Source organism: Parambassis ranga, unplaced genomic scaffold (genome assembly GCF_900634625.1).
Source record: "Parambassis ranga unplaced genomic scaffold, fParRan2.1 scaffold_68_arrow_ctg1, whole genome shotgun sequence".
In the NCBI taxonomy this organism is placed as follows: domain Eukaryota; kingdom Metazoa; phylum Chordata; class Actinopteri; family Ambassidae; genus Parambassis; species Parambassis ranga.
Genome location: NW_021144811.1, coordinates 173292 through 197429, shown reverse-complemented (window position 1 = coordinate 197429; position 24138 = coordinate 173292). Strand labels below are relative to the sequence as shown.

Genomic DNA, 24138 nt, shown 5'->3' with positions numbered 1-24138 from the left:
TCCACCTCCTTCTCCTCCACCTCCTCCTCCTCCCCCTTCTCCTCCTCCTCCTCCTCCTTTGCCTTCTCCTCCTTTGCCTTCTCCTCCTCCTCCTCCTTCTCCACCTCCTTCTCCTCCACCTCCTCCTCCTTCTCGTCCACCTCCTCCTCCTCCTTCTCCACCTCCTTCACCTCCTCCTCGTCCTTCTCCTTCTTCTCCTCCTCCTCCACACCACCTCCTCCTCCTCCACCTCCTCCTTCTCCTCCTCCTCCTCCTCCTCCTCCTCCACACCTCATAGGAATCAAAGCTCAACAATGAGGATCCACTTTCACAGTGGAATTTTCCTGCTGTGGATACAATGCTACACAAAGTGGGACAGTGCAGCAGCTGCCAGACTACACCCACACACACACACACACCCACACACACACACACACACAGACAGACACACACAGCTGTGTGTAGTGAATGGAAGGAGGATCGTTCAGCAGGTAAATCATGTCAGAGAGTTCCAGAGTTCCACAGTGGAACGTTGGGAGTCAGTCTGGCATCACGTTGTTTTGTGAACTATGATACACACAGATGTTGGTTTGTTAACAACATTCATGAGAGGAGACAGCAGGAAGGTATGGATCATATTTATAGTCATTACACTTATTTTACAGCTCACACAGAGACACAAAGCCCACCATGCCAGGAATGATCAAAACTAAAAGAATCATCAGACTTTCTGAGGGTCCCTGAATGCACCATCATGTCTTCAAATCCAACCACACATGAGGTAAATAAATACAAAAGATTCAGTAAAAGCTGAAAGCTCTGTCCTCAGCACCCAGCAGGAAGCCATGATGGAGTCACTGACCAACATTCAGAGTCTCTGAGCTGATTTCTGTCTTTTCTTATTATCCACAGAAAACAATGTTTTACAGACAATAAATAAACGTCCATGAAATGTTCTGAGACTATTAATGAGCGTGTTTGCGGCTCACTGCTGGCTGATGGTGTACGTTCCTGTCCGGCTCCTCGCTGCTGTGCCCTCCTGTAGAAGAGGACAAATGTTTGTTTCCCTGAGTCACACGTGTTTGTATCTTTGCTTCTAGACATTCATTGGTACACTGCATAATGAATGCAATAAATGCTATGAGAGCATAGAGGGACTGTTTGTTGTATCGTCATGGTTACATTAATCTCAGGAAGGTGTTTCCATGATTTGTCCTTATTCAAACTTTGACTCATAAAATTCAAACAGTTTCTCGAATACACACCCTGTAACAACAAGCACGCACACAAAGCATGTGCTTGTGGTGTTAGGACATTTTCTGTCCTCTGTGTCCTCAAGAGGACATGTCTTTACCCCTTTACCCCCCTACAGCACATGTCCCGTTTGTCAGGACAGAGTTGTGCTGTGACTTACATATGGTCGGCCGTTGGTGCCCTCGAAGCGGCTGTGAGTTGTGTACAGAGGGATGTCATCTCTCAGGTGGTCGTAAGAGCTGAAGCCTTTGTAGCGCCCCCTGCAGCAGCACCACCACACCAGCTGGAGACACAGAGTGGTGACAGTGATAGAGTGACAGTTAACCAACAGATGAGCTCCATCTCCTGTGTGCTGGGAACCAGTGTTTTCCTACCAGAGCAATGAGCAGCAGCAGCAGCAGCAGAAGCACCAGAGCTGCCAGAACCAGCAGAGCGACTCCCCATCCAGGAACCCCACCTCCAGCTGCAGGCAGACTGCTCATGTCAGCGGTGGTTCCATCTCCTGTTGCCATGGTAACAGAGGAAGCCGTGGCAGCGTGTGTGGTCACAGAAGAACCACTGTGTGGTGTGCTGTTTGGAGAGGCCGTTGTTGTGGAACCCCTGGGTGTTGTTGTGTTTCTGTCCACAGTACCCGCAGTAGACGACCCGTGTGTGACTGCTGTGTTGTTGTTGGCGGTGGAGTTACTGGGAGCGGCGGTGGTGTCAATGGGAGTGGCGGTGGAGTTACTGGGAGCGGCGGTGGAGTTACTGGGAGCAGCGGTGGTGTCAATGGGAGCGGCGGTGGAGTTACTGGGAGCGGCGGTGGTGTCAATGGGAGCGGCGGTGGAGTTACTGGGAGCAGCGGTGGAGTTACTGGGAGCGGCGGTGGAGTGACTGGGAGCGACGGTGGAGTTACTGGGAACGGCGGTGGTGTCAATGGGAGCGGCGGTGGAGTTACTGGGAGCAGCGGTGGAGTTACTGGGAGCGGCGGTGGAGTGACTGGGAGCGACGGTGGAGTTACTGGGAACGGCGGTGGTGTCAATGGGAGCGGCGGTGGAGTTACTGGGAGCGGCGGTGGAGTTACTGGGAGCAGCGGTGGTGTTACTGGGAGCGGCGGTGGAGTGACTGGGAGCGACGGTGGAGTTACTGGGAACGGCGGTGGTGTCAATGGGAGCGGCGGTGGAGTTACTGGGAGCGGCGGTGGAGTTACTGGGAGCAGCGGTGGTGTTACTGGGAGCGGCGGTGGTGTCAATGGGAGCGGCGGTGGAGTGACTGGGAGCAGCGGTGGTGTCAATGGGAGCGGCGGCGGAGTTACTGGGAGCAGCGGTGGAGTTACTGGGAGCAGCGGTGGAGTTACTGGGAGCGGCGGTGGTGTCAATGGGAGCGGCGGCGGAGTTACTGGGAGCAGCGGTGGAGTTACTGGGAGCGGCGGTGGTGTCAATGGGAGCGGCGGCGGAGTTACTGGGAGCAGCGGGAGCAGCGGTGGAGTGACTGGGAGCAGTGGTGGAGTGACTGGGAGCAGTGGTGGAGTGACTGGGAGCAGTGGAGTGACTGGGAGCAGTGGTGGTGTTACTGGGAGCAGCAGTGGTGTTACTGGGAGCAGCGGTGGTGTCAATGGGAGCAGCGGTGGAGTTACTGGGAGCGGCGGTGGAGTTGGAGTGCAGCTCTGGAGCTGCTGAGGCTGTTGTCATGGAAACAGGAGTTGAATTGGAGGTCCCTGATGGGAAAAAGAAGAGGGTTCACATCCTGCTCTTTGACCTGGTTTGAAGTCAGTCAGCTGTATGTGCTGGACTTACAGAGCACATAGACACACACACATACATACACACCTAATGACACACAAAACACACAATGACTGGTAACCGTCAGCCTGAATAATCGAACCTGTCGACACTCATGATGTTAAAAATTAACACTTGTGACTAATAAATTAAAGAACAATTGACTGATAAAGAGCAGGAGGCAGAAAAGCTAACAGCTGCCTCTGTGGTGGCCAGATGAGGACGACGTGCTGGTTTAAGGACCAGCAGTCCTGTCAAGAATCATCTCGTCTGGCCGCCTCAGCGCAGCTTTGATTGTTCCCTGGGTGTGAGTCAGCAGGTGAGCGTGTGTTACCTGAGCAGGTGAGGGTGAGAGCGACACACAGAGTGAACAGGGTCTCCATCTTCCTGCAGGAACTCCACAGTGACAAAGATCTCAGTGTGAGCGGCTGCTGGAATCTGGTTCCATCCAGAGAAAGGCTCCTTTATACACCGGCACACAGGTGGGGGCAGGGCGGGGCCTCAGCCTGCCTTACAGCAGAGCGCCACTCTGTGGTCACAGCTCAGAGCACAGCTGCACTCACTGATCAATAATATCAGAGTATTTGTTTCATCCATGGTTTACTTTGTTGTACTGAGCACAAACACAATAAGGACTCTGTTCTGTTCTACTGTGTTCTACTTTATTCTAGATACTGACAGAAACATAAAGCGGCCATCGTCAACATGAACTGACATCAGCCATGTCACAGGAAGGGGCGGGGCTTGTGATTAAACGGCATCAGAAGGATTTATCAATATTTAAGTGGTTTGATGTGGGCGAAGATGAGTCTGCACCTGGACAGACACACACACACACACACTCACACAGACTCACACACACTCACTCACACACTCACACTCAGACACACACACTCACACTCACACACTCACACACACACTCACACACACAGACTCACACTCACACACATACTTAGTCACACACACACACTCACACACTCACACACTTTCACACTTTTACACACACACACACACACACACTCACACACACTCACACACACACACTCACTCACTCACACACACTCACACACACACACTCACTCACTCACTCACACTCACACACACACACTCACTCACTCACTCACACTCACACACATACTTAGTCACACACACACACTCACACACTCACACACTTTCACACTTTTACACACACACACACACACACACTCACACACACTCACTCACTCACACACTCACTCACACTCACACACATACTTAGTCACACACACACTCACTCACACTCACACACTCACACACACACACACACACTCACACACACACACACACTCACACACTCACACTCACACACTCACTCACTCACTCACACTCACACACATACTTAGTCACACACACACACTCACACACTCACACACTTTCACACTTTTACACACACACACACACACACACTCACACACACTCACACACACACACTCACTCACTCACACACACTCACACACACACACTCACTCACTCACTCACACTCACACACATACTTAGTCACACACACACTCACTCACACTCACACACTCACACACACACACACACACACTCACACACACACACACACACTCACACACACACACTCACACACTCACACACACACACACACTCACACACACACACTTAGTCACACACACACACTCACACACACACACACACACACACACACACACACTCACTCACACATACTTAGTCACACACACACACTCACTCACTCACACACACACTCACACACATACTTAGTCACACACACTCACACACACACTCACTCACACACTCACACACACACACTCACGCACACACACACACTCACTCACTCACACACACTCACACACACTCACACACACTCACTCACTCACACCTGAAGCCTGTGTGGCTGTCCACACCTCAGCACTGGGGCTAGTGTTGCCATTAACACCATGTGTGGGTCTTGTGGTGAGAATCAGACACATGCTGAACATCCTGGTACTTTGGGAGACACCGACTCTTCTTCTGCTGTGTTAAATAGCGTAGTAAAGTGTGGATGCTGGCATGCAGTGGTGATGACCTGCTCGGGTGGAGTCAGGTCGCATACACACAGAGGCAGCTGAGTTTCTGATGCTTTTTATTGATTAGGGGCAGAACTGATCAACTTAATATGGAACATAAAGTAGTGTGATGTGATTGGTTTAGCTGTAGGTGTCCTTCGTGGCCTGGGATTGGCTGGATGGTGCGTCCAATGGAACTCCTGGAGTCAGTGCAACCTGGCCAGGCTCCGCCCCTGACTCTCCTGCAGACAGAGAAAGGTAGATGACGAGAGAACCCGATTACAGCCGTCCCAGCAGAGACAGAACCGACTGCACAGTGGAACACAGGGGAGTTAGTGTGTCACCTGTCAGTCTGCTCAGTCTTGTCCCTAGTTGGCTCCAGAAAGAACAGGAAGCTTGGCTCAGACCCTGCTGATGGTGGAGGGCTGGGCTTAGCTCCAGGTAGGTGGGTGGGTCTTCAGAGGACAGGACTGGCTGCCAGCGGGGCAAAACGGACTCTGGCCACACACGGGACGGGTTGGGGTTTCTGAGGGAGAGCCAGAGGAGCATGAGCTGTGTGTGACACTGTGTGTGTTCTGATTGACCTGGTTTCAGTGTGAGTCTGACCCGGTATGAACAAAGCTGGAGACGTAGCTCATCATGGCCAGAGACAGGCGCCGCTCAGACGGGCTGAAGCGCTGAGAGTTCATTGGATGATGAGGAGTCCCAAACACGAGCTGAACATCCAGGGGGACAAACTTGTCAGCCCTGCAGACACAAAACCACATGAGCGGCACTGCTCCCACAACATTCACATGTAGGCGGAGACTTCGTCGATCCAGGGGGAGAGTCCACCTCACACCCAGAAACAGGATTATTCACAGAACTTTAACATGATGAACAGTCAGGTGACAGTTTGGTAACAGTCAGAGTTTGTGTGGTTTTCTGAGTCTCCTAAGGAATCCTCCAGATCTGATCTGGTCTCCTGCAAGGACCCTAGTCTTTAGTCCAGTCCACAGATTTAAGTCTGGACTTTGTGCAGGTCAGTCAGTAATACTTAGACTTAGACTAAACTTGATCCCTCGGAGATGACTCCCTCAGGGAAATGAAGTTTCCAGCAGCTTGAAGAAAGCACAGTGAACTCTGAGGTACAGTAAAACCCAGGCCAGACCCAGGCCAGACCCAGGACAGGCCCAGGACAGGCCCAGACCCAGGCCAGACCCAGGACAGGCCCAGACCCAGGCCAGACCCAGGCCCAGACCCAGGCCAGACCCAGGCCAGACCCAGGACAGGCCCAGGACAGGCCCAGACCCAGGCCAGACCCAGGACAGGCCCAGACCCAGGCCAGACCCAGGCCCAGACCCAGGCCAGACCCAGGCCAGGCCAGGCCCAGGCCCAGGCCAGACCTAGTCCAGACCCAGTCTGACTGCAGACTGCTGCAGGGTTTCTTTCAGATATTCCATCTTGTTTTTTCATGGTTCCTTCATGCTGACACGATCCACAGCTCCAGCACTGAATCGTCCTCACAGCATCATACTGCCACCACCATGTCTGAGTGTGTGGACCGTGTTCTACACCTCTCCTTTCTGTCTCCACATGAGCACACAGCTCTAGTTCAGCTTCATCACCACGAACTGTGTGTACCTGCTGTAAGATGCTGGCTGGTGGTACAGGAAGACATTGGCTTTGCTGTTAGCCCAGTGGCTAGCCATCTGGAGGGCGGGACAGATGATAAACAGGTCTCTGTGAAACACACACACACACACACTTGGTGTTAGCTGTTCACACAGTAACCTGAGTAGAGTCTGCAGCTGTGTTAGTCACCTGGTGGCATTATTGAGTGCTCTGGAGAACAGGTTGTACCCAGCAGCTGACGGGCTGTGATCCAGTGAGTAGAACCAGGTCGCTGCCTCCTTCAGCAGCTCGCTTCCTGTAGCTCCGCCCAGTGAGCGGCTCAGAGCCTCATAAAATGCTGTTTTACTGTCGGCTCGGCCCTGCAGAGCCTCAAAGTCCTGAGCACACAGCAGTCATGTGATCAGTCATGTGATCAGTCATGTAATCAGAGGGAGCCTAGTTGTGACCTCTGACCTTTATGCGGCGAGCGCGGCTGATTAGACCGTCATCTTCTGATGTTCCCAGCAGCAGGTCAACTCTGTGGAAGGACGATGGAAAGATGGACTGATGGACCGGAGACCAGGACTGAAACGGACCACTGACTGCCAGGAGCTGCAGTGTGGGGGCACACGCACACACACGCACACACAGACACACACGCACACACACAGAGGTCAGACTGCAGAAAGCTTCATGATCACAAACACAGAGTTTTGCTGCACCTTTGTCTGAGCAGCGTTCAGTCTGTGAACAGGGGTCTCTCTGAGGCAGGCGGCCAGCTCGGCGTCATCGGTGAGGTCAAGGATTGCACAGCCAAGTTCTCTGGCAAGATCCACTGCCTGGCGCCTGGCAGTGGGTGGAGTCTGGACCAGCGCAGGAGAAAACACAGAACCACCCTACACAGAGAAGAAGAGCTGTGAAGGACTCAGTGGTGAGGAGGGAGAAGATCTGGTCCTACCATTAGAATCATCCGCTGGAAAAGAGGAGGAGACGAGGAGGACGCTGAGAGGAGGTGGAGGCTGGTGATGTCAGCGCCTCCACGCTCCGCCCCCACGGACACTCTGCTGCTGTCTCCGCCAACCAGAGAGATGTGAGCATTGACCCAATGAAGCACTGCCTCCTGATCCGTCAGGCCGTAGTTACCGCGGAGACCGGACACACCTGGACACACAGCACGCAGTTACACAGTGTGTGTGTGTGCGTGTGTGTGTGTGTGCGTGTGTGTGTGTGCGTGTGTGTGTGTGTGTGCGTGTGTGCGTGTGTGTGCGTGTGTGTACCTGTGCTCAGGAATCCCAGCGCTGCAGTTCGATAGCTGGCCGTTACCACAACAATATTACCCACAGCAGCGAGGGTGGAGCCATCCAGCAGTCCTGGGTTCTGATTGGCTGAAGGGTTGAAGAAGAAAACCAGGACTGGGGTGGGCGGAGTCAGACTCACCTGAACAGCAGGTGTGAATATGTTCAGGTACAGACAGTCTTCACTGGAAGCCTCAGACTCGCGGTCACCAGGCTGCACGCAGCTCGCACTGAGGGACAGGACGGAGGTTACTGAGCGGCTCTAAGGACCGGTAGGCGCATTGTCGGGTGCTTACCGTGGTTTGGTGGCGTCCCAGGTGCCCTTCCAATTAGCTGGCTGAGCAGCTTCAAAGCGGAGCGATCCTATTGGTGGATGGGCATATGGGACTCCGAGGAACTGAAGCACCGCCCTCCTGTCTGAGCCCACTGTTGTTTCCACAGCAACGCCCTGCAGGATTCCATGGCCAGGGATGGAGGCCGACGTAACCAACGGCAACCGCTCTGAGAAACACAGGCGTGTGTGACGGCGCTGCTCTGCACTGTGACTGGCTGTTCGCCCCATGTGACTCACTCACCTGTTCTCATGTACACATAGGAGGCTGGCTCACGGACAACTATTCTGCAGGAGGAGGCGGGGTTCGATGAGCGGGGGGAGGAGCTCAGCCCACAGGCTGTGGTGTCCGGGTAGAGGACGCAGCGACTTGCCGACTCCACCTCGCTAAGTGACACGGCTACACAAGACTCCGCCTCCTGGCAAGCTGACAGGGCATGAGAAAGCAGGTGAGAGACTTGACTCATCAACCACATGATCAACTCAGAGAGAGGTTACCATGGAGACACCAGTCCCGGGTCCTGTCCCCATCAGAGGCGATGTCACGGCTTACATGGATGACATCAAATGTAGAGAGAGACGGGTCGACAAGAAGCGATGAGTCAGAGAGGAGACGCCACGCGTCCGCCGACACTGAAGCAGGAGATTGGCTGTTAGTAACAGCAGCGCGACAGCTGGTCCTGGTGCTGTGTGTGTTACACAGTGGTGACAGCTGTGCAGTGTTAGTGTTACAGTGACACTGTGGTCATACAAGCCCCAGTACTGCTGTGCTGTGTGTTACCGTTGGTGGCTGGCAGGCTGAATGGAGGACAGAGGTCAGGAGATGAGCTCCACTGGTTCACTGAAAACACACATCACACAGTCTTAGTACAGGTCCCGGTGTGTCTCACACATCACACAGTCTTAGTACAGGTCCCGGTGTGTCTCACACATCACACAGTCTTAGTACAGGTCCCGGTGTGTCTCACACATCACACATCACACAGTCTTAGTACAGGTCCCAGTGTGTCTCACACATCACACAGTCTTAGTACAGGTCCCAGTGTGTCTCACACATCACACATCACACAGTCTTAGTACAGGTCCCAGTGTGTCTCACACATCACACATCACACAGTCTTAGTACAGGTCCCAGTGTGTCTCACACATCACACAGTCTTAGTACAGGTCCCGGTGTGTCTCACACATCACACATCACACAGTCTTAGTACAGGTCCCAGTGTGTCTCACACATCACACAGTCTTAGTACAGGTCCCAGTGTGTCTCACACATCACACAGTCTTAGTACAGGTCCCAGTGTGTCTCACACATCACACAGTCTTAGTACAGGTCCCAGTGTGTCTCACACATCACACAGTCTTAGTGCAGGCCCCAGTGTGTCTCACACATCACACAGTCTTAGTGCAGGTCCCAGTGTGTCTCACACATCACACAGTCTTAGTGCAGGTCCCAGTGTGTCCAGTGGGTCCTTCTGTGTGTGTGTTTGTGTACCGGGTTTCTGGTACCAGCCAAACGGGTCAGGCGTGGTCTTGACTGCAGACGGGCTGCAGTCCTGAGTCCTCCAGGTCGTCACATCATCCTCACTACAGGTCTGAACACCAAGACTGATGAGAGCCAGACACACCACACCTGAGCCGCCTAAACACACACAGACACAGACACACAGACACAGACACACACAGACACACAGACACACACAGACACACAGACACACAGACACACACAGACACACACAGACACACACAGACACACACACAGACACACACAGACACACACACGGTGAAGGAGTGTTTACAGGTTTACAGAGTGAAGTGAGTGCAGCGTACGCGACACATATCAGAAAAAGGTTTTTTGCGTTTGATTACATCACATAAGTAAATGTAAAGATTTCTAATACTTATATACAAACAGCTGCTGCAGCCATTCATATACCAGAAATATAACTCAACATCCTCTTCCAAACAGAAATCAAGGATTAAATCCAAACACAATCTGCATGTTCAATGAAAACACAAACGTGTCTCTACCAGTGGGACGGGGTCCTGCTCTGACCCTCGCCGTATGCTTTTACTTTGAAAGGATTGTGTGTCCGGTCTAAAATGCAACAGGTCTGAGAAACTATAAACGTTACCATGGATACCTGGTGACTTGGTGTCATGGACAAAGCCGAAACCACGGCAACAAGGATCCTCATCGCAGCGCAGCTCACACTGCATGAACCTGGACACACACACACAGTGAGATAACAGCGCCTGTCTTACTGCGTGTGTGTTAGAGGCTGCTTACCCCTCAGACAGTGGCGTGTTCGCCATCAGGCTGGCTCGATGGCGTACAGAGTAGGAAACCATCTTCTGAAAGGAAACTCGCTGATAGAAATTCCTCACGGGTCCAGACAGGTCCACTACACACAGACACACAGGTCACACACGGTAAAAACAGACTGCTGCTTGTACCAAAGCTCCCGTCTCTACCCTTCTTTCTGTAGGTGTTGTTGGGCGGTCTGTCCAGCAGGAGGCGGCAGGCTCGTGTCAGAGGTTTGTCATACGCTCCGCATACTCTGCTGTCAGCAAACAGGAAGCAGCTGAAGAAACTTGCTGACTCAGCGTCTCTGAGGTCAGCGACGGAGCACTGCGGCTCCGCATCGCAGCCTGAAACATCAGGTTCAGTTAGGGTCCTGAGGACGAGGCCTCTGAGTGCATGTGTGCCGTCCAGTGGTTTAATGTGTGTGACATACGTGTGAGGCACCAACGCAGGGCCTGCTGGGAGTTGTAGTTGTTCCTGTTGAGCCAGAAGGAGAGAGCAGGAGGCCTCCTGTGAGGATCCACGAGGACGTCGTCCTCAGACACGGACTCAAACTTCAGCTGAACCGAGGCTACACACACACACACGTGGATGGACACACACATACACCCACCCACACACGGACACACACACACGTGGATGGACACACACACACGTGGATGGACACACACACACACGTGGATGGACACACACACACACGTGGATGGACACACACACACACGGATGGACACACACACACACAGACACACGTGGATGGACACACACACACGTGGATGGACACACACACACGTGGATGGACACACACACATACACCCACCCACACACACACAGATGGACACACACACGTGGATGGACACACACACACACGGATGGACACACACACACACGTGGATGGACACACACACACACGGACGGACACACACAGATGGACACACACACACACAGATGGACACACACACGGATAGACACACATGGATGGACACACACACGGATAGACACACACACAGATGGACACACACATGGATGGACACACACACACACGGATGGACACACACACACACGGATGGACACACACGCGGATAGACACGCACACATACACGGATGGACACACACACACACGGATGGACACACACACACACGGATGGACACACACACACACACACACGGATGGACACACACACACACACACGGATGGACACACACACACACACACACGGATGGACACACACACACACGGATGGACACACACACGGATGGACACACACACACACACGGATAGACACACACACACACACGGATGGACACACACACACACGGATGGACACACACACACACGGATGGACACACACACACACACGGATGGACACACACACACACACGGATGGACACACACACACACGGATGGACACACACACACACATGGATGGACACACACTTATTTCTCTGCTCGATAGTTCTGCATGTGTTGGGTTCTGTCTGAGTTCAGCGGGCGCTCACCGTCCAGAGGAGGACTGACTTCTGCTGCAGCACAGGAACCAGAGGCAGCAGCCACAGCATCTGTCAAACAGAACAACCGTCAGAAACACAAACTGCACTGTAGCTCAGCAGGTCAGAGGTCAGAGGTCAGAGGTCAGCTACCGGGGTTCAGGTAGACAGCCTGGAATGTGATGATGGAGGCCTGGTAGTCCTTCTTGTTCTTACTGTCGGCCGGCAGAGCGGAGTCACCTGAACACCAGAAAGCAACAAGGCAAGGCAAGCTTTATTTATATAGCACCATTCATACACAAGGCAATTCAGAGTGCTTTACATAAGATGAAATCACAGAATAAAAACATATTAAAACATTAAATTAAGAAGGAAATTAAAATCATAAAATCATAAAAACATCAAATAAAATCAGGATGATTAAATGAGAAGAGTGCAGTCAAGAAATTAGGAGAACGCTGCAGTAAACAAATGAGTTTTCAGGCCTGACTTAAATGAAGTGACTGTCTGAGCAGACCTCAGGTGTTCAGGAAGGCTGTTCCACAGGTGAGGGGCAGAGTAACTGAATCCTGCTTCACTCTGTCTGGTTCTGACCCTGGGTCCACACAGTAGGCCTGTCCCTGATGATCTCAAGCGTCTGGATGGTTCATAGGGAACCAATAAGTCCAGGATGTATTTTGGTCCAAGATCATTCAGTGCTTTGTAGACCAGGAGTAAAGTTTTGAACTGGATCCTTTGACTCACAGGAAGCCAGTGCAGTGATTTGAGGACCGGTGTGATGTGGTCCATTTTCCTGGTGTTACTCAGAACTCTGGCAGCAGCATTTTGGACCAGCTGCAGCTGCCTGACTGATTTTTTGCTAAGACCTGTGAGGACGCCGTTACAATAATCTAGCCTGCTGAAAATAAATGCATGAATAAGTTTCACTGTGTCTTGTTTGGACAGAAAGCCCTTGATCCTAGCAATGTTTTTCAGGTGGTAATAGGCAGACTTAGTAATGGCTTTTACATGGGTGTTAAAGTTCAGGTCTGAGTCGAGTATTACACCAAGATTTCTGGCTTGGTTTGTGACCTTCAGTGACATGGAGTCAAGGTAAGCACTGATCTTAGCTCTTTCATTTTTGGGGCCAAAAACAATCATCTCTGTTTTGTCAGCATTGAGCTGGAGAAAGTTCTGGCTCATCCACTCATTGATTTGTTGAGTACACTTACTTAGTGAGTGTAAGGGACTGTAGTCATGTGATGACACTGATATATAAAGCTGTGTGTCATCTGCATAGGTGTGGTAGGAGATGTTGTGCTGTTCTATGATCTGAGCTAGGGGCAGCATGTAGATGTTGAACAGAAGTGGTCCAAGAATTGACCCTTGAGGAACCCCGCATGTGATTTTAGTTCGGTCAGACTCATAGTTACCAATTGACACAAAGTAGTCCCTATCATGTAAGTAAGATTTGAACAGGCCGACAGTCAGAGAGTTTCCCCCTGTCACACAGCGCTCGCCTGGTTTTCTTACTGATCGTGAACTGCTGTCCTCCAAAGTCGAACACGAAGCTCCGCTGCTGCTCGTTGTAGGTAAGCCCCGCCCCACAGACACGATCAGCTGTTCCTTGTCCAATCACATCCCAGTCCTGGTCCCCGCACATCAACACTGACGGAGCTCTCAACCAACCACAGAGCAGAGAGCCTGTGGGTGAGGGGAAGGAGGAGGTGAGACCCCATGCATTGATTGATAGGTCATGTGATCTGTCTCCATGGTGATGTACCTCCATCCAGGCTGTTCTGGTTAAGGATGAAACCATGGCAGCAGGCGTCACGGCTGCAGCCGTCCTGACAGAAACGCTGAGCATCGGACAGAGAGGTCCGTCCAGAGGAGAACACCTGAGTACGGAAGACACCTGAGACAGCCTTCATCATCCTCATCCTCACAAAGCTCTGCTGCAGGGGAAGCTCCCGCTCTAGACACACAGGTACACTTAGATCAACACAGGCCTGACACACAGACACACAGAGACACACACAGAGACACACACAGAGACACACAGGTACACTTAGATCAACACAGGCCTGACACACAGAGACACACAGACACACACAGAGACACACAGAGACACACAGGTACACTTAGATCAACACAGGCCTGACACACAGAGACACACACAGACACACACAGAGACACACACAGACACACACAGAGACACACAGAGACACACAGGTACACTTAGATCAACACAGGCCTGACACACAGAGACACACACAGAGACACACAGAGACACACAGAGACACACAGGTACACTTAGATCAACACAGGCCTGACACACAGACACACACAGAGACACACACAGACACACAGACACACACACACAGAGACACACACAGACACACACACACACAGACACACACACAGACACACACACACACAGACACACACACAGACACACACACAGACACACACACACAGACACAGACACACACACACAGAGACACACACACAGAGACACACACACAGAGACACACACACACACACACACACACACAGACACACACACACACACAGACACACACACACACACACACACAGACACACACAGAGTACCTTTCTTTCTGAACACCAAGAGATCTGGAGCCCCGCCTTTCACCCTCAGAGAGCAGCTCAGCCAATCAAATCGTTCAGCCTCAGCATTGCCCAGAAACCCCCTGGTCTGCAGAGAAATGTAAAAACGTCACTGTCAACAGTGATGTCATTGTGTAAACAGCGCGTGTGAAAGGTTGTTACCGGCTCGGAGGTGTTGCAGTGTGTGTTCACGGTGTGTGTGCTGTACAGCTCACACTGAGTCTGTCTGCTGGACAGCGCCACGTGGTGGCAGGACGGCTCGGCTGCACACGCTGAGACAGACAGCAGTAATCACACTACTAATACTCATAACTCCAGTACCAGCAGCTGGTGTGTGTGTGTGTGTGTTACCTTGAACACAGGCATTAAGGTTTGAAGTCGTCGTCTGAAGGATGTCAACATCTTCAGCTCCAACAATCAGACGTGATGCAGGAACCACCTGAAACCTGCTGAGAACTACACACACACACAGACACACACAGAGACACACACAGAGAGACACACACAGACACACACAGAGACACACACAGAGAGAGACACACACAGAGACACACACAGAGACACACACAGAGAGACACACAGACACACACAGACACACACAGAGAGAGAGACACACAGAGAGACACACAGACACACACAGAGACACACACAGAGAGACACACAGACACACACAGAGACACAGAGAGACACACAGACACACACACACACACACAGACACACACAGAGACACACACAGACACACAGACACACACAGAGACACACACAGACACACACAGACACACACAGAGAGACACACAGACACACAGACACACACAGAGAGACACACAGACACACACACACACAGACACACACAGACACACACACAGAGAGACACACAGAGACACACAGACACACAGAGACACACACAGACACACAGAGACACACACACAGACACACACACACACACAGACACACACAGACACACACAGACACAGCATGGAACCATTGTAACCAGATGTCCACACAGCAGCTACTCCCTGATTGGCTGCTGTGTCCTCACCTGAACACTCCTCGTCAGTCAGAATCTTGTCACTGTTGGTCCACTCGAGCTCCACCCCTTCACTGCTGACACACCTCCACCTATTGGACAGGAAGTCGGGCTGTGCTGGCAGGAAGTCACCCTGCTGTGAACACCGCAGCCCCTGCCTCTGACACGCTGTAACACCTGTAGCTCAGACAGGAGTCCTTATGTCAATATCCACATTGATGAGTGTCCATAACATCAAGTGTTAAAGACTCACACTGATCGACTGATGAAGCTCCAGCAGGTGAAGAGCCTCTAGGACAGCTGTGGCAAAAGTCCCGCCCCTTTTCATCCTGGTAGGTTCCATGAGGACACAGAAGACACGCCCCCTCTCTGGAGAAAGTCCCAGGAGGACAAACAACTGGAGCACAGAGACAGGCGGTGAGTGTGACGTCGCAGTGTCGACCCTGCCTGGTGTTTCACTGTTTGCTTCACTCACTGCAGCCTTCACCAACTCTGCCCAGGCGGTAACCACGGGAACAGCCAAAGCTTGGTGTCGTCATAGAAACCAGCTTGGGATCTGATGCTAGTTCAGACCGGACGTCACCCAGAACTCCCTGGATTCCATCGAGAAGTCTGGACTCATTCAGGAAGAGCACTGAAGGTTTTAAAACATCTTAATGAGCTTTGTTTTGACAGATGGAGTGATAATGATAAATAATCAATTATCAATCAGTGATCGACACTTATGTTTTAGGAGTCAGAGTGAACTTCTTCTGTAACAGTAATCTAGTTAAAGGGACTGCTGATCCCTCGATTCCAGCACTTTTGTAGGACTTTTCTGTGGAGCCCGGCGGGTCTCACCGATGTCGTGGAGGTTGGGGAGTTCAGGGAGGGGAAGGTCAGACAGGGCGACGCTCCACCGGAACGTAAACCTCAGGGAGTTGTCAGCGTCACAGCGTGCACTGACCGAGGAGTCGTCACACAGTGACACCACACGGGCCGACACTGGAAGCTGCTCACACACACACACACAGTTCACAGAGCAGCTGCAGAGAGGATCATGGGTAGGATCAGGATATGATAACATGTTCAGTTACCTGTGCAGCGCAGAGCCCCCTGCTGGTCATCATGCTCAACAACTGAGACTGTAATCTGCTGATCTGAGAGCAGGACGACGACAACAACCAGACCAAAGAGGACGAGACCATCTGAGGAGGCTGAGAGACTGAGGACAGGACGTAACTTTATTAAACCTGCAGCTAAACACACTGGATAAAACCTCATTTCAAGGGGGCACAGGTCCAAGGTCAGAGGTCTTACCCTGACAGGCTCCACTCAGCGGTCTGTGGTCTTCGCCCCATTGCTGACTTGCAGTCTCACAAAGGAAACTGTTCACAGGAAGCGAGTTGTGGTAACCATAGTGACAGATAAGGTCGCAAGTCTGGTGTCTATTGGCAGCTGGACGGCACACCATTGCACCATGGGTAATTACAGGGGTGGGGCAGAGGGGTCCTGCAGAGGGGACCGACAAATAAAAAGGGCATACAATAACTTTATTTAGCAAAAATTTGGTCAATGTGTGTGACATCATCCTGTGGAAGTATGAACCAATCCACAGGAAACACTAACGGTCACATGATGGTGCGCCCCCTGTCTGTCGGGATGTTCGTGTCCCGCGTACTTCCTTTCCGTCCTCAGACACACACCAGCAGGAAAAGACATCACACTGTAGCGGGGCGAAGGAGCCGTCGGGGCGGCACTGGAGACCCGACAGCTCACACCAGCTGGGACCTGAACACACCACACACAGTTCACACACACGACAGCGAACACATCACTGACAGCGAACACATCACTGACAGCGAACACATCACTGACAGCGAACACATCACTGACAGCGAACACATCACTGACAGCAGTGTGTGTGTGAGGGGCATGTGTGTGTTTACATGTCGGCTCTCCTGCTGAGCTCGTTGTCGCTGCTTGTATCGCCTCTCCCGTCAGAGGGTTCACACACCAGCCTGCAGCGCCTCCTGTCTGCAGCACCGAGAAACGGCCATCCTGAAACACACACACGTGATCGATGCAGCTCCCTCTGTCGGTGTGTTATCATGGAGGAGGAGTGTGTGTCTGTGAGACTACCTGCTCACACTTTGGGTGGTAGGTGGAGCTGGAGGTGATGTCAGAAACTTTTGTCCAACCAGAGAGCAGATAGTGAACCTCAGCTCTCTGACAGCGAGTCATACCTGCACACACACAGACACACACAGACACACACACACAGAGTTCGGGATTATTGTATGTGTATGTATACACATATACAATACCTGAGTGGTTGTACATTTAGGCAGGCTGAGTGGGCGGCTGGTCAGAGAGTCCGGAATGTAGTCTCCATCCTCATCAACACACCAACACTGACCTGAGTACACACACACACAGAACATGGAAACAGAGGTGTGTAACTGCCATCTTTGTGAGGACAACCTGAGCAGGGACTCTGTGTGTGTGTGTCTGTGTGCAGGACACCTGTGCTGTGGTAACACTGTGTGTGCATCCAGCGTCCGTCGGCGTCACACTGTGGAGTGAACGGCTGGTAGAACTGCTGCTGAGGAGCCATCATCTGAAGAGCTGAAGAACACGGACACTACTGAGTTTTAAACATAAATTACTAATGTTATTATTGATCGTGTTGATCGATACTGTGACTTATTGACATGAACATTGTGTCAAAGTGCGGCTCACTGGAGAAAGCAGCCAATTGCAGACTGTGTTTGGAGTGGCTCAGCAGCCTATCAGAGACTTGGAGCTCCTTCTCTGATTGGCTGATCAGGAGCTCCTCAGGGGTCAGACGCAGGCCTTCAGCCATTAGGAATCCATATCCAAGAGGAAGGTGGGAGGAGTTAGACAGCGCGATGATGCTCCTCACTTCCTGTTGGAACGATGTGACCTCAGCTAACAGCAGCGAGCACTGACCTGGAAGTGAGTGTTGCCTGTTAGCATCAGGATGTGTTTGGTTAGCTTAGAGGCTAATTAGGATTTAATCAAAGGTGGATCTGACCTGCAGAGGGTTGATGGTTCTGTGTGGTTCTCTCTGGACCTGAAACAAACAACCCGTTCACATCAACACATGGTGAAGTAAATGTTTTACTCTAAGGGTTTAAACATGGCTGACATGTCTTATTCTTCAAATCTTTTAGTGCACAGTGGATCTTACATGAGATAGCACCCCCTGTTGGCCCATCAGTCGACGTCTTTCCCTCAGGATCCACACAGAAGCAGCGTGATCCGACGCACTGCAGTGGCAGGAAGTCTCCATTCTCTGAACATGCAGGAATGTGGATTTCAGCTCCAGCAGCCATCTTTGATTTCACCTTCAGCGCCATTGCTCGTGCTCTCCTGCAGCTGGACGGACAGCGAGGTCGGTGACCAATGACCCGTGACCCTGCCACCTCCTGACCCTGAGAGTCAGCACACCAACACTCTGCACCATGGCACTGAACCTGCTGGAAGCCACCGCTGGATGTGCAGCTGGGAACAAAGATGGAGGCTGCGGTGTCGGTGTATGAGCAGGAGCGCAGCAGTGGAGTCAGAGCCTGAACAACGAGAAGGAGGATTAAGGCACCTCGCGGCACGGTGTGAGGTGTGAGGTGAGGATGATGGTGTGTTGGGTCAGACCTGTTCCACTGTCACCGACTGTGAGCTGCTGAGACTGCTCAGTGTCTGCTTGAGGGCAGAGAGGAAGGCTGGGTCTTCCAAGGCCCTGCTGACAGACTGGACCTGGTCCCGGTTCTTCTGCAGATTCATGACAACGTTCTGAGAGGAGAGCTGGCTCAGACCCAGAGCTCCCTGAGCTCCCACCACCCCACTGAAGTTAAAGGCCACAGTGTTCTTCAGGAACTTCCCTCCAAACAGGCTCTCCTGGAGGCGACGGGGGGAGGACCGGGACAGGGCCTGGAGAGCCCTGTCCACTGAAGGGAAGAGCCCATGGAGCACTTCCATCAGATCAGACAAGAAGGAGGCTACATCCACCTCCACTGGCAGGAGGTCTGTAAGAGCCTGCAGGAGGGAGACACAAAAGGACGGAGATCTGCCAGTGTGAAGACCAGGAGGATCAACGGGACCTGTGAAGAGCTGGGCCAGAGCCAAGCTACGCTGAGAGGGGCAGTGAACCGGACCTGGACCTGAGGAGGAGAGAGGAGGAGAAACAAGGACATGGAGAGGGTTAGCTTATAAATAATGAGACATGAGGTGAGGAGGATGAGACTGATGAAGCACTGACTGCACTGCAGGGAGTCTCCTTGCTGCCGTGTCCCAGGAAGCTCTCTCCCGGTGGGGTCCACACACCAGCACTGCCCCCCCTGCTGACACTGTCTGGAACTAAAGGCTCCGCCCCTCTCACAAGACGGGACATAGACGCTGCCTGCCTCCATGGCTGCCCGATGCTCCTCCTCACAGGAAGACGGACCTGAGAGAGCAGGGGGAGGGGCTTAAACCAAGCAGTGTGTGTGTGTGTGTGAGTTACTGAGTGTGATTGTGTGTGTGTTAGTGGCCATTTATGTGACGTAAGTCAAGAGAAGTTTACATCTGAAGTGTCCGCTGACAGCGAGGCGAATTCCCAGCATCCTCCTCTGCAGCACTCTGTACACACTGGTCTGAGAGAAGGAGCGGCCAGGAGGGAGGTCAGAGAAGGCGGAGTCATACACCTCTGAGAGGAGGAGCTCCACACCTGGACAGCAAGCACCAGCTTCATCATCATCATCATCATCATCATCATCATCATCATCATCATCATCATCATCATCACTGTTACATTTATCACAGCTGAAGAAGAATGTCTGTGTGTATGAGTACATCTGTCTGTCTGTCTCTGTGTCTGTGTGTGTCTCTGTGTGTGTGTGTCTCTGTGTGTGTGTCTGTCTCTGTGTCTGTGTGTCTGTCTGTCTCTGTGTCTGTCTGTGTGTGTGTGTGTACCTGTGTTGTCCATCTCTCGGCCTCGGCTGTCTGAGCAGAAACAATATGAGGACACCAGCGGGAAAAATTTCCTGAAAGCACTAAATGTGTCAAAGGCCTCTGGAACCCTGAAACACACACACACACACAGACAGACACACACAGACACACACAGTTACATACAGACACACACAGTCAGACACACACAGACACACACAGGTACACACAGTTACACACAGACACACACAGACAGACACACACAGACACACACAGTTACACACAGTTACACACAGACACACACAGACAGACACACACAGTTACATACAGACACACACAGACAGACACACACAGACACACACACACACACAGTTACATACAGTTACACACAGACACACACACACAGATACATACAGACACACACAGACACACACAGTTACACACAGACACACACAGTTACACACAGACACACACAGACAGACACAGACACACAACAAACACAGTGTGTGTGTTACCTGTTGAAGGTGTGCAGCAGGTCCAGCTCTGTCCTGTCCGTGGTGTTGATGAACTTGCACTGCACAGGGAGGAAGCTGCCATCATCCCCACACTGAGGAGGAGACAGAGACCCGGAGCTGTGGAGGAGACGCCTCCACCTGACCACACAGCTGCCAGGACCTGCAGGTCAAAGGGCAGACAAGTCAGTACCCTTAAACTATAAGTACAGAAAACATCACAGCTCCACAGAGGTGAGGCCAACACATCCAGAGCCATCAGCAGCATCACCACCACCTACAGCGTTGGGGCCTCCCAGTCTGTCTGGTCCCATACAGCTCCATGCCATCCTGATCCACGCACCAACACTGCCCCCTGCTGGAGTCACACTGAACAGACTCAAAGAGACCTGAAGCAGAGCACCGCAGAGCCGACTGCAGCTGGCAGGGGGGCGGACCTAAAGGCACATGTTAAGGAGTTAGAGCGCTTTCTGTGGGTCATGTGATCCTGGCCTCTCTGAGCACCCCTCATGTGTCGTGGTGTTTCTCACAGTGAGGAGCGGAGCTGTTGGTCCGAGTCCCGGCGACCTCCTGACCTTCTGCATCAACACACCAACACTCGTCACCCCCTCTCCTGCACTGCACAGGCCTGCAAACACACACACACACACACACAGACACACACAGAAACACACACACAGACACACACAGGCACACAAACACTGATTTTTTTTAATAAAAGGTTTTGTGTTTTGTTCTACAGTGGTCGACATGTGAAGTGGATCAAGCTGCCCTGTGGGTAATGAGCAGAGGTAACACTCAAAGTTCAGGACAACTTTGATGAAAAGCTTCGATCACTTCTGTGCATGTTTAGACTGATGAATATAAAGCACCGATGAGACACAGAAAGCCTGTTGGTACCTGAAACTGCCATCCTCTGTGCAGTGAGGGACGTGGCCTTGTTGCTTGGCAACAGCCATTCCCCTTAGCAGCTCACACCGGCTGAGGGTCTCTGACTCCAGCTGGTATTCTGAGGAAACAGCGGACGCATCAGCAAACAGCAGCAGGAGCAAACATGCCAACAGAATGAAGCCTCCATGATGGTTTTAACTGAGGAAGAGCTCTGATGGTTTTAACCCTGAAGATGAGCTCTGATGGTTTTAACCCCGAGGAAGAGCTCGGATGGTTTTAACCCTGAAGATGAGCTCTGATGGTTTTAACCCCGAGGAAGAGCTCTGATGGTTTTAACCCCGAGGAAGAGCTCTGATGGTTTTAACTGAGGAAGAGCTCTGATGGTTTTAACCCTGAAGATGAGCTCTGATGGTTTTAACCCCGAGAAAGAGCTCTGATGGTTTTAACCCCGAGGAAGAGCTCGGATGGTTTTAACCCCGAGGAAGAGCTCGGATGGTTTTAACGGAGGAAGAGCTCTGATGGTTTTAACTCTGAGGAAGAGCTCTGATGGTTTTAACTGAAGAAGAGCTCTGATGGTTTTAACCCCGAGAAAGAGCTCTGATGGTTTTAACCCCGAGGAAGAGCTCTGATGGTTTTAACTGAGGAAGAGCTCTGATGGTTTTAACTCTGAGGAAGAGCTCTGATGGTTTTAACTCTGAGGAAGAGCTCTGATGGTTTTAACGGAGGAAGAGCTCTGATGGTTTTAACCCTGAGGAAGAGCTCTGATGGTTTTAACTGAGGAAGAGCTCTGATGGTTTTAACTCTGAGGAAGAGCTCTGATGGTTTTAACCGAGGAAGAGCTCTGATGGTTTTAACTCTGAGGAAGAGCTCTGATGGTTTTAACTCTGAGGAAGAGCTCTGATGGTTTTAACCGAGGAAGAGCTCTGATGGTTTTAACCCAGAGGAAGAGCTCTGATGGTTTTAACCGAGGAAGAGCTCTGATGGTTTTAACCGAGGAAGAGCTCTGATGGTTTTAACTGAAGAAGAGCTCTGATGGTTTTAACTGAGGAAGAGCTCTGATGGTTTTAACCCTGAGGAAGAGCTCTGATGGTTTTAACTGAAGAAGAGCTCTGATGGTTTTAACTGAGGAAGAGCTCTGATGGTTTTAACCCTGAGGAAGAGCTCTGATGGTTTTAACCGAGCTCTGCCCACATCAGAACGTCTGACCCACACAGATCCAGCCTTTGCTGACCCTCACCTCCTGCAGCTCAACACACTGTTCATACATGACAACATCACATGTAAGCATGACGTCCCTCATTGAAAACCTTAGAAGGAACCAAAGGTAGGATCAGAGCAGACAGGCGGTGTGCTTACCTGAAGCTTTGCCCTGCAGCAGAGCAGGGCAGCAGGCCAGGATGCAGGCGACATGGAGCAGCGAGGCCATGGTCTCTGTGGTGACAGACTGAGAGCGCTGCATCCTTATGAAGGTCAGACCTGCTGAGTCACCGTGAGGTACTCCAAGAGTCCTGGACTATGACTGAGGGCGCAGGCCGAGAGCTGTGGCGCCCTCCGATTGGAGGACACAGAAGAGATGAGGGGCTGTGCTCGGTGTGTGTCCATAGCAGCCCACTGAAGAGGTTTCACACTGCTGAGCAGCAGACACACAATCACAAGCACAGACACACAATCACAACTTATGGCAACAGCTTAGTCATAGAGAAACAACCCACTGGAGCAGTCGCAACACAAACGAATGTCAAAGACAGAACACAGAGGGACCAGACCTGCTGACAGGCTGAGCAGGTAGAACCGAGTGAAGCCTCCCTGTCTGACCCAGGTCTCCATAAGGTACTGATCCATGAAACTACAGGTCACAGAGCAGCCAGGAGAGCTCCTCAGACCTTACTCACTTCTCCATGCATCCTTCAAAAAGTCAAAAACATGTTCCACCACGTATGAAGCGGACTGCAGACCTCTGTGTTCTGATGCATGCGGCAGCTTTAGGTCCTCCGGACTCACTGCTGCAGCTGCTGCGTCCTCGGGCTGCAGTCTATAGGTGCCGCTGTCTCCGAGACTCAAAGGACACGACTCACAGGACGTCAGTGCATGTGTGCGGATTCTTTAC

The 24138-nt window shown here is 51.9% G+C and overlaps 2 protein-coding genes across 4 annotated transcripts; both read right to left on the bottom strand.

The window, feature by feature from the left end:
* Positions 1 to 601: 601 nt before the first annotated feature.
* LOC114431323 (mucin-5AC-like) lies at positions 602 to 3441 on the bottom strand. The gene is made up of 4 exons (XM_028398925.1): positions 3328 to 3441; positions 1608 to 2929; positions 1394 to 1516; positions 602 to 1018 (listed from the first exon to the last, which is right to left on the bottom strand). The coding sequence occupies exons 1-4, from the start codon at positions 3374 to 3376 to the stop codon at positions 965 to 967; spliced, it is 1548 nt and encodes a 515-aa protein (XP_028254726.1). The 5' UTR covers positions 3377 to 3441; the 3' UTR covers positions 602 to 964.
* Positions 3442 to 5119: 1678 nt separating this feature from the next.
* Positions 5120 to 23912, bottom strand: tg (thyroglobulin). Of its 3 annotated transcripts, none has more exons than XM_028398910.1 (49): positions 23798 to 23904; positions 23388 to 23661; positions 22041 to 22149; positions 21671 to 21768; positions 21422 to 21577; positions 21144 to 21303; positions 20653 to 20759; positions 20264 to 20407; positions 19961 to 20146; positions 19357 to 19862; positions 18896 to 19274; positions 18740 to 18778; positions 18424 to 18654; positions 18208 to 18309; positions 18023 to 18100; positions 17824 to 17927; positions 17631 to 17742; positions 17311 to 17472; positions 17002 to 17193; positions 16779 to 16906; positions 16543 to 16693; positions 16178 to 16336; positions 15956 to 16099; positions 15715 to 15879; positions 15027 to 15131; positions 14838 to 14947; positions 14658 to 14763; positions 13828 to 14019; positions 13578 to 13748; positions 12219 to 12305; positions 12078 to 12137; positions 11014 to 11151; positions 10751 to 10927; positions 10566 to 10680; positions 10411 to 10499; positions 9771 to 9917; positions 9060 to 9119; positions 8777 to 8911; positions 8523 to 8705; positions 8244 to 8448; positions 7930 to 8177; positions 7611 to 7813; positions 7375 to 7548; positions 7127 to 7264; positions 6863 to 7050; positions 6683 to 6781; positions 5666 to 5806; positions 5404 to 5585; positions 5120 to 5301 (listed from the first exon to the last, which is right to left on the bottom strand). In XM_028398910.1, the coding sequence occupies exons 2-49, from the start codon at positions 23488 to 23490 to the stop codon at positions 5201 to 5203; spliced, it is 7269 nt and encodes a 2422-aa protein (XP_028254711.1). In that variant the 5' UTR covers positions 23491 to 23661; positions 23798 to 23904; the 3' UTR covers positions 5120 to 5200. The 3 variants fall into 3 exon arrangements, with proteins under 3 accessions (XP_028254711.1, XP_028254712.1, XP_028254714.1); XM_028398911.1 differs by having other exon boundaries at positions 10420 to 10499; positions 23798 to 23903; XM_028398913.1 differs by lacking the exons at positions 5120 to 5301; positions 5404 to 5585; positions 5666 to 5806; ... (2 more) ...; positions 7127 to 7264; positions 7375 to 7548 and having other exon boundaries at positions 7673 to 7813; positions 7930 to 8037; positions 8090 to 8177; positions 23798 to 23912.
* Positions 23913 to 24138: the final 226 nt, after the last annotated feature.